Here is a 10,635-nt window from a genome sequence, read left to right on the forward strand (position 1 = left end):
CCTGCCACATCCCAGAGAAATGAGCAATCAGAGACAGGAAAGAGACTGCGTAAATACAAAGCAAAAGAAAGAAAACAAAACCACACATGTGCATGGAGCAGGAAAGCGCAGCATGCGACCCCCAACACCAGCACCCCAGGACCGAAGGGTCTCATGATTCTGTAACTGCGGAAAGAGCCCAGCACCACGGGAGTGGAGGGGAGGGGGGAGCTCGTCCAGGAGAATCCAAGCTCAGAACTCATTTTAGCTGCCACCACAAGCAAGAGTAAGAGGTATCAGGAGAACGTGTCACTGGATGGTTAGTTATCATGGCAGTCTCATACTACTGAATAAAAATAGTAATAAAAACACTCTTCAGAGTATAAAGGGAATACAGTCAACTTAAAACATATGGAAAAAGAAAATTGGCTAAACTTGTACAAAACAGTCATGAGATTTGTACTTTATATCATTTCATGCAAGTCAAATTGTCCAAGTCAACTTGACTGCTTATTTGTACGAATCATTCACATTACAACAGCTGTAAAAAAATTAATACACATTAAACAGAGACTCATCTTGGCATAAGACAGATACAACGATAACAAAACGAAAGCGTCTCGCTATGCCTCACGCTGAAAGGTTGAAGGACTCTGATTCTCATTACCTTTGTGTCTGACTAGTCTCCCCCACAACCTCGCTCCCCATCCCCACCACCCGGCAGAGTATTTTCCACTGTCAGAAATCTTTCATCTCAGGACTTCCACCCATAGGTCACAGTAGGAACAATTCCGTTAGCTTACGTTCGGTGTTAGTGAGGAACATGGTAACGAGCCCGCAGAGTCGTTAATCACAGTGTTTTTATAAGAGTATCTACAATTCTCGCTTTAAGGTGATGACGACCATGGTCAGATTCTCTACAGTTAGTCCTTCAGAACTGACAACTCAATTCAGCGTTAGCATATCAGTGGCATAATCATTACAGACAGTACTGAAGATCATCACCTCAGATTATTAATTACTTACCAGATTTAATTACAGTACGGACATTCTTCCTGCCTGCAATCAAGCAACTTACAAGTAAGACCCGCGTCTCCAGGCCGTATAAAGAAATTCCTGTACAGAACATCACACCAGTTCTGCTAAAGCTGTGGTGAAAGCGACCAGGATTTCAAACCAGACCCACCAGCACAGGAGGATAACCCAGAGAAGGCATTCTCTGTTCTGCCACTGTTTCATTTCAGAAACGTGAAGCTGTATAGTTGAGAAAAATCAACGTCTTGAGAGCAAAAAGCAAGAAGAGTGTCCAATTTTCACCTGTCAAATAGGAGCAGTTTCCAGCTTCCTGAACACACATCACACAGCAAATTCCCTGCTGCTCTGGAACTGGATACTCTACACCCTTGGCTACTAGAACCATGGTAAATATACCTGAAATTAAGCATGTTAATATTAATTGTGAAGGCAGTAAGTCAACAATGGCACAGGGACGCCGCAGAAGGAACATGGACCTCGGCAGATCTGTGGGGACGAAGACATTATTTGGAGCCCAGAAGCATCCAACAGGGTCTACATCTGGAAATGTAAAACTGCCTCCAAAAAAATCACACATACGTCACGATTTCAGAGCACCTTCCACAGCAGGAAGAAGCTGGGACCCACCATTACCTTGTGCTCGCTGACTTTAGACCTCAGCAAAGCTGGAGGAAAAGCTGGCAGCCTGCTGCCTTTCCAGACCATCGGGAGGTGTTACACACCCAAGGGACGTTCAGAACCACAAACCCTACTGCCCTTGCAGCTCTAACCTCCCATCAGCCAGCGTATACATCACTCACAGCGGGGAACCACACGCACAAGCGCTAAGAACGATCATCCTGCAAAGGATTACCTGTGGGACAGGATTACCACAGGGGGAAAGGATCAGACCTCATTTTAATTGACTTTAATCAACACAGAACGGAAAAAGCATTTAATTCAAAATTGTTACTAACATTAGTGAAAGAAATCAAGCAGTTGAGGTAAAGAATCACAAGCCTCTGCTGGGAGATATAAATTAGAGAAGTATCTTAACATGGCAAACTTCTCTGGCGTGGCTGGTAAGGGTCGTGTTCAATTCAAAAAGAACACGCTGTGAAGCGTTTCTTACAGACCGAAAATCCTAACAGCAAATACTTCATTTGCAAGAATCAAGATTTTTAGAACCTAAAGTGTCATTGTTGTTAGGGTCAAATAATAGCAACAGCCTGAAGATTTTTGCTTTGTTTGAATCAATAATTCTTGATTTCTCATTTTTGATTAAAAGAAACAAAAAATCTGCCCCAACCAAATTATTTGGGCTAAATCAGCGGAGAGAAACCTGGCAGCTTCTTCCTAGTTCTGCTTCTGTCTCTGACAACAGAAAAAAGCAGCAGAGATGACTGAACAGTAGAGTACAGAAAGTGCAACAGATTTGGAGAGAGATTATGAGATGGAGACAGGCAGAAAAAAAGGATCAAGGTAAAGCACATTGAAAAGAGGGGTGAAATGATGTCAAAGTTAGAAGAAAGTCCTCCCCCACCCATGAGAGAGCTGTGGGATCAGCTGCTCTCCAGAAGTACTGTAGGCAGAAGACCAGCACTTCCACCACTAGCCTTCTCTTCTCTGCTAACAGATTTGAATTAACAGGTATAAATACTCATCATGGCTTGGCTTCACAAACGAAGATCTGGGAAGGGCTTTTCCCACGCTCACTGCAAGCGATGAGTGCACCCTTCGGGCCTGCTCGGTGGGTTTTTTAGGTGAGGCGCAGCGTGCGTGGAGCTGCCCCCACCCTTTACACCTAAGATTCATTTGCCAGGGCCTAGCGAGCTTGGACAGTGACAGCGAAGTCCTTGGGTCATAGGTTTGGTTAGAGTGTCCTTCTCTTATGTGCACGGAACCGGCTCCACCCTTTACACCTGAGGTTCATCTGCCAGGGCCTAGCGAGCTTGGACGGTGACAGCGAAGTCCTCGGGTCGTAGGTTTGGTTAGAGTGTCCTTCTCTTAGATGGATGAGCCTTACAAGGCTAAAGGAGCTCCATCTGCCCGGGTTTGGAGTCAGAGTTGTCCTTCTCCTAGGATGGTTGCCCGAAGGCTAGTGAGCCCATCCTGCCCGTGGACACACTTTGTCTGACCCTTCAGCTGAGACCTGTCTGGCCTGGGAGACCCCACCGGAGGCACACGCCACCACCAGCACAGCTCTCAACCTCACAAGGGCACGCAAGCAACTTCCCCACGGCAAGGGGGTGCCCGTGAATGAGTCGCTGCTCTACCTCCGGACATCACAGACCCGGGCACGGGATGGCTGGGACCTGCCAAGAACAGGAGTCCTGGAGGGTGGTATAAACACTAATGAATTAATAAAAGTCACCGAAATAAACTGTGGTTGAAAGAACGACCTTTGGTAAAAGATGGGCGAGGTCCTTTTCCCTGGCGAATGAAGTCCAATTTCTAGGCAACGAAAAGCATTGCCAGCAGTAAATCACCCTGAGCGAGCCGGAGCTGGACGTGTAACAGTGTGCAGCAGGTCTCAGTCCCCATTTCTTGGACGAACTGGTGACCAGCTCTTCAAGGTGCTCTCAGAGATTTGCCCGAGTGTCCTGCCCAGCCTGCTTTGGTGCAGCAAAAAAAAAAAATGTTTTGAAAAGCTGTTACTGGAGCTTTATTTTTCCCATCAGTACACGGGCACCATGAAGAAGGCTGACAGGCTGTTTACACTCCAGTGTGGAAGCGGAACCTAACCACTTCTGAGCAATTTGGAACGGGATCCCTGGCACTGGACCTGCAAACCCGCTGCTTTCACAGCGGACGCAGACGAGAGGTCGGAAGGGATGCCACGCGTTTGCCAGCAACCTGAGGCGTGAGAGGGCTCTGAGCAGCCAGCCTGCTCCACGCAGTGATGTGCTACAAACTCAAAGAGCAATGAATTATAATGAACTTAAAGGAAAGTAACTCCTGGAAACAAACAGCGTGTGAGCAGTTCTAGCAATGCCAACAGACCGTGGAGAGGATAGATTTGCCTTCTGGCACGCTGTGGTGGTTTCACGTGCAGCAAAATCAAGAACTCACCTCGTCGTACTGTGAGTAAAAAAGCCATTAATTTAAAACCAACCAAACAAAAAACCACCAACCAAACCCAGCGCTGCTTCTCTTGCGCAGCAGGTGAAGGTGAAGATCTCTAACTCCCATCTCAAACAATACAGTACTTTTAAAGGATACGGTCTGTACCAGGGAACAACGTTCTTCCAGTCAACAGCTCGGCCATAATGCATCCCACTGACCAGATATCGACTAGACAAAACAAAACGAAAAACAAAACAGTATAATGCAGAAAAACACAGTCTCAACAAGATCAGCCTATCCAATGAGTGCAAACAACTCCACCCTTAAATAGTCTTACGGCGCTGAAAGAGCCCAAGGCAGGTGGTAGTTGGTAACTGCAGATCTAGGACTTGTCCAAAGAGCAGCAAAACAGATCAGGCCTACTTCCCTTCCATGCCCCGAACCCCAGAGGTGGGGAGGAACTGGCATAATTGGAGAGGAAGAAACCTGCTCCAGACCACACTGAGGAATGAGTCTGTGTGTGGCCTCACAGAAATTCTACCCGAGCAACCACCAACTATGACGCTGCAGGTACAGGACAAGTCCACGTACAGGCAAGAGGAAAAGAGGCGAAGTGTGCAATCTAACAGCACATTATTTTCTCTAACCCATTTGCTCTCCTGTACAAGAGCCGTTCCCAGCATTTGCTCTTCTCCTCTGTGCCTGATCTGGAAGGGCTGCAGGGAAGCATGGTGAGTTGCTGAGAACTGGGAACTGTGAGGAAGATGTAACTGTGAAGATTTGGCTAAGAGACAGGAGAGGGAGATTTATATGCTTTTAGCACTTCTTCACATCCTAATCCAGACATTTTTCAGCATATTCCCAGCAGCTTCCTAGCAACGTACCTTCTCCTCCAGACACGCTCCACTCGCTCCCTTTAAAGACCACTGCGCTAGGACCAACACGGGAGAAGTGCTGACTGCAATTTCAAAGGCTCGAGTTTAAAGAAGCCTTAGGAATGCCATCATGGCTCTTAATTTACAACTGGCAGACTGTGCTCAAATATTAGTTCTACGCCTTCCTTCTCCTAATCACCCTCCCTGAAGCGTCATTACCGTCACTGCCAACCCACGGGAGCAGACGGAAAGGAGCACGTACATAGGACGACCTCTGTTTTCTTCCCCAATTCAGGAACCAACCAGCCTTAAACGCATTACCTGTCTGGTTGTAGTGCATCCAGTTGAGCATGATCTCGGGAGCCCTGTACCACCGGGTAGCCACATACCCGGTCATCTCATCATCGGTGTGTCGGGCCAAGCCAAAGTCCAGGATCTACAGAAAAGACATCCACCAACTACCACAGCTGAACCACGCCAACTAGTTAGAGAGATAACCTGGCAGCTACTGGGCTGGGTGGAGGAGAGGTGCTGCAACTGCAAAGGCAGGTTATGAAACCACATTTCACAACCTGCTAAAAGATACCAGGACCCAGCAGTCAGATTCCAGCTGGGAATCTTGTCTTTAAACCAACTAAACCCAAAGTAAAGCTGCTAACTCTTCACTTTCACGATGACTCATTAAAAACACAGGAACAGACACAGAAAAAACATCCTCACAGCCCTTTACAGCTGGGAAGGACATTATTACTTTGGGCCACAGAAGCACTTCCATAAGGAATTAATTTGACCCTTTAATCGCAAGGGACATCACAGGGCCTTCACTGAAATCAGGATCGGACCAAGCAGATTACCTTACCTTCAGCTCACAGTCTTCATTTACAGCCAGGTTACTGGGTTTTAAATCCTAAAAAAATAAGCAACATCAGCATTAGCAGTGTTACATATGTTGTTTCTCCTGTCTAAAGTAAATAAAAATGTAAATGCAGATAGAAAATAGATTCTAACTAACGAGATTCTGACTCTCCATTCTCGGGAAAACCACTTGATCCCAGCGTGGTCCTCAGCGGTGTCGCATATAAGCAAAAACGCATAAAGGCTGATTGCAACACCAGTGCTGTATTTAACACCCAGCGAACCTCTTGCACAGAGGTACAAGGCAGCCACAAGCAGAAACTACGGATCCTGACAGCCCCTTCCCACGTTTAACCCAAATAATTCTTGGGAAATTCTTCTTGTTTCTATAGCTGCCACACTGTAAGATTCTGTGCCGGGGGTTTTGAAGGCATTGGTTCAGTACAGGAAGCGATCTGAGGATAAATACTCACCCTGTGTATTATGTCAGCTGAATGGATGTACTGGAAGGCAAGATGACACGTTTTATACAGCAGTCCAAGCAGCCTCCTCCTCATTTCTTCACCAGACAGCACTGCCCCACCCCATCCCACACAACTCAAACACTACGGCCTGTCTTCAGGGGGAACCAAGCGTGTCTGTGGTTTTGACATAGGCAGGTGCTCTGCTTAGGGACACCCAGGCATGCTGCCACCATGAGTGGAACACCCCAAGTGCACAAGCCATGGAAGGTTCATAGAGCAGAAGACAACGTATGTCATCATTTTCCAGATCTGCCCACAGGAACATAGAGAAAGGTGTTCTGAAATGACACAGAGCTTTACTGACACAGAGCTCCACAGAGGTACAAAGGGAAGGAGCAGTAACCACAGGTTGTGCTATGATAGGTCAGAGAAGTTAGCAAAGTCCCACTCGTGAATCTCTGAGGACTCGACACTCATCAAGCACCTCCAGCTACCAGCGCTCAGGTAGGGAAGGTGCAAGTACCTTCAGTCCCCGAAGAATCTGGTAGATGAGGAACTGCACATGGTCATCGGTGAGTTTCTGGCATTTCACAATGTTGTTGAGATCTGCTCCCATGAGGTGTGTCACCAGGTACCTACAAACAAGAGGAAACGCACGGGCTGTGAAGCAACCCCCGCCACAGAGCTAGGAGAAGCTCCACGAGCAGGGCTGACTGTCCCCAATGAAATGAAACACAGTTCATGACACCTTGAACAGCGCAGCAGATTAGCGCACTGGTTCCTACAGCACCAGTCGATAAACCACAGGTGAACTGGTTTGAGGAGCCCAACAGTTTAGGGTGTCGTAGTATCTTTTGTGTTGGAACTCAGAACTGGGCGGCAAACAAATTAAGGTGGCAAATATTTCTATAATCATCCGGGAGATGCAAGGAAGATAGACAAGCTGTTTTGTGCAGTCGTCAGAGAAGTTACCTACACATCATTGAATTCTTCCAGTGACTTGGCAGGGGTAAACACATCCAACAAGCCAATCACCTAGAGAGAAAACGGTGAAGTGAAAAAGCTGAGCAGGACACTCATGGTATAACACGATACAGTTACCAAGAGCCTTTGTGGAACAGAAACTACTCATTGCAGTGAATGTTTCGCTTCAAGTACATGAATCACTCAGCTGCAGGCAAATCAATCCTCATACAAGATCAGAAACAAATGCTCAGTTCTTGTGTTAAATAAATTAAGGTTAAAAATATACAGGTGTCTCTTCACACTAGCCACCCACTTCCAGCAGCCAACAGGAGCAGTAACAAAAGGCTGGTCTGAGCACTGGTTCAGAGTTTGCTCAGGAAACAAACGATGAGAGAAACAAAACAACTCCCAGACAAAACCGTTTGCTTCCTGCTCAATTCTCAGTTATACTGTTGACTACACCCTCAAGCCAGAACTGGGAGACTGAATTTGCGTCGCTTGTACTGAGTAATGGCTTGAAAAATTCAAGGATCTGTAACACAAGCGATGAATAATGATGACTCCACTAGAAAATCAGTCAGGAAACGGCAGTGCAGCAAGGAGCCGGGTTCCACCACCAGCTGACGGCTTCCCTGCCGCTTGTGTTTCTGCCCAAAGAGCAGCGACTCCACCCCTCGTTTTACAGCCAAGCTGTTCTGTCGGTGGAAAGTAAAAGCACATATTACTGTGTGGAAAAGCAGAACTGCACCTGATTAACCTGTCATTATCTTCTAGGTTGTTTACAGCATTTAAAAAAAAAAAAAAATCCATCTGGTTGATAAAGTTCATTCTATTTTTTTTTTACTGAAACATCTTTTCAAACCTTATTTTTCTTCTCTTAGTGTTTTTTATTTTATGAATGGATGAAATAGAGACAGGTTCTCCTCACCCACCTTCAAAAAACCCCTCTTCCCTCTCCAAGCCAACATCTCCCTTGTCTTGGATATACCTCCAGTGCTGGTCCAAGTGCACACATAGAACCCAGGGCTGGATTCCCAAGCCCCCCTTCGCATCCCCCCTTCTACCTCCTTACACGTGCCAAGGATGTCAGAAGCAACTGAGTTACCTTTAAGTTACCTTTTGAGAAGTAAAGACAAAAATCTTTGGGGACTTTTATGTTTTTGGAGGAAAGAGCAAGTGGGTAGAAGTCAAGGCCTCTGGCTGATCTGTGTTCTACATTATAGATTACGTTTTATGGAGGAAACTGGAGGGGGGAACACTTTCCTGTCTCTCTGGACACAGGTCACAGCCCCTCCATTTCTAGACAGACATCATCTTCAAACCCAAACATTCACATCCATCCTGTATAACAATCCTTGTGTCCACATTTCTTTCTCCGGTGGACTCCTCCATATCAGTTTTTACAGAAAAATTCAGTATCATCCACCTCAGCACGGAGAGTTAAAATCTGACTTTGCCCTTGGGACTGCAGGGTTTTCTTCTCGTTTATCACTTCTATCTCACCACACTGTACCAAACCACCCAGATCCTCCATCGCGCTTCACACACAGTTTACACAGTTATTCTGCAGCACATCACCCACTCCCTTCTAAGAAGTGTGAACACCACCAGGTTCAGACCCAGCTCCTAATCTCTTCCTTTCCCTTCCCAGTATTTTAGGATGTTACAGAGCTTATTCTTTTCTTCACAGGACAACAAGACCTCCTATCTCCTGTCTGCTCAGTGCTGTGCTTTAAGCCAACCACTGGAACTCGGAAGTTTAACGCAGACACACTCAGTGCTCAGCAGGTCCCTTTATCTGCTCGAAGTCAGCATCAACCAGAGCAGAATCACGACACAGAAAACCAAACCGTGCTCAAGCCCCTGACACCACCACACCTTCCAGATTCACTGTGTTCTGTGCCACATAAAACCAAAGGTTTCACTTCTGAACCGAGATCTGAGTCGTCAAGTCAGCAGCACTACCAACCCCGCTGGAACTGGCCCCGAACAGCTCCACATCTGCAGGATTTTTAAACCACAACCTAGATAAACTGCCCGCAGATAGCTGACGGTACGATGAACCAATAATAAAGATTTCTATATACAAACAACTTCCTTTTACTCCTTACTCTTAAAGCTTCGTAGGCTCTTTGCAGTACTGATCCAGAAACCATAATGAATGCCAGACACGGAGCTGCTGTCGCACCAGCCCCAACCTAATTTTCATTGCTTAACCTTATGAGATTAGACAAAATGGATTGATATGCTGATCTATTTACTTTCATTTTTGGTCACAGATACTCAAAGCTTTCCTGTTTGGAGAATATCTCAGCTACGAGGAAAGGTCCAGAAAAATCTCCAGGGGGTGGGTATTAAGCAGGATCAAACGCTGTGGAGGTAACAGAGACACTATGTATGCTGGTGTGACAGGACATAGAGGGAGACTGAGATGAGAGAGAAGGGAGAAATGTTTGATACTGAGGGTGGGGAGACCCTGGCCCACGTTACCCCGAGAGGTGGGAGAAGCCCCATCCCTAGCACCATCCCAGGTCAGCTATAATCCCTCGGACTACTGCAAGCTCTGTATTTAGCATTAAAAAAAACCATATGCAACAAGATCCTTCAACACAATCATGACGGATGCTCACTGGAGAGTCCAGCTATAGACGACCTTTTCATACCATCTCCTTCCACTTACATTTTCATGTTTCATGTGCTTCAGCAGCCGCAGCTCTCGGTAGGTCCTTTTGGCATGGATGATGGACTGAAATGGTCGGGACAGCTTCTTTACAGCCACACGCAAGCCAGTTTTTGTGTCAAAGGCAGAACTACAAGGAAGAATGATCAAATTATCACAATGAATGATTTATAAACACTTAGTCACTCCAGGTAGCGGCTAGTGGGAGTCACAGGCAATGCCATTTCTCCATTTCTGCAATGAAAATCATTTCTAGGTGTCCTGCACCACGACCTGCACCCCACCCCCCACCCCCGGCTATTTACACAGCTGTTGGTTTCTACAGAAAACGTTTAAAAGGTGAATCTTGTTCAGACAGGAAAAGGGAATTTTGTCAAAAACAAGAAATGTTTGATTCTTCTGTCTAAAACCAGTAATGCTCCTAAGCATAAATCTGGCAATAAAAGTCTGGAGGGAGGAAAAGGACTCATAAATATTGTCTGTATTCCTAAAAATGTGTTGACAGAGCACAATTCATCACAAAATGCTGTCCTCAAGATCTGTCTTTTAAGGTTTAAGTTTGCGCCACCATCCAAGGCCTGTGCCTACTAAATCAGCTGTGATGGTTGTTAACCATACCTGACGCTGGCGTCAAATCCCTTTGGTAAACCATGGCTAGCCCTAAACTCCAGTTACACAGAAATGCAGGTGAGTAAGTGATGTTTAGCTGCACATCACTGAAACCTCTCCTGTCAGC

The 10,635-nt window shown here is 46.2% G+C and overlaps 1 protein-coding gene across 1 annotated transcript in view; it reads right to left on the reverse strand.

Annotated features, from left to right (window-relative positions):
• Positions 1 to 10,635, reverse strand: part of LOC104500087 (mitogen-activated protein kinase 14) — a gene marked incomplete at its 5' end in the record, with an annotated part of 17,595 nt that overhangs the window by 6,487 nt on the left and 473 nt on the right. Inside the window, 7 exons of the mRNA XM_010143685.1 lie at positions 4,216 to 4,287; positions 5,256 to 5,370; positions 5,794 to 5,841; positions 6,263 to 6,292; positions 6,777 to 6,888; positions 7,230 to 7,288; positions 9,900 to 10,029. Of these exons, the coding sequence (XP_010141987.1) occupies positions 4,216 to 4,287; positions 5,256 to 5,370; positions 5,794 to 5,841; positions 6,263 to 6,292; positions 6,777 to 6,888; positions 7,230 to 7,288; positions 9,900 to 10,029 (566 nt within the window). The remainder of the gene's footprint in view (positions 1 to 4,215; positions 4,288 to 5,255; positions 5,371 to 5,793; positions 5,842 to 6,262; positions 6,293 to 6,776; positions 6,889 to 7,229; positions 7,289 to 9,899; positions 10,030 to 10,635) is intronic.

The sequence above is a fragment of the Buceros rhinoceros genome, unplaced genomic scaffold (assembly GCF_000710305.1).
Source record: "Buceros rhinoceros silvestris isolate BGI_N320 unplaced genomic scaffold, ASM71030v1 scaffold33080, whole genome shotgun sequence".
NCBI classification, from domain to species: Eukaryota; Metazoa; Chordata; class Aves; order Bucerotiformes; family Bucerotidae; genus Buceros; species Buceros rhinoceros.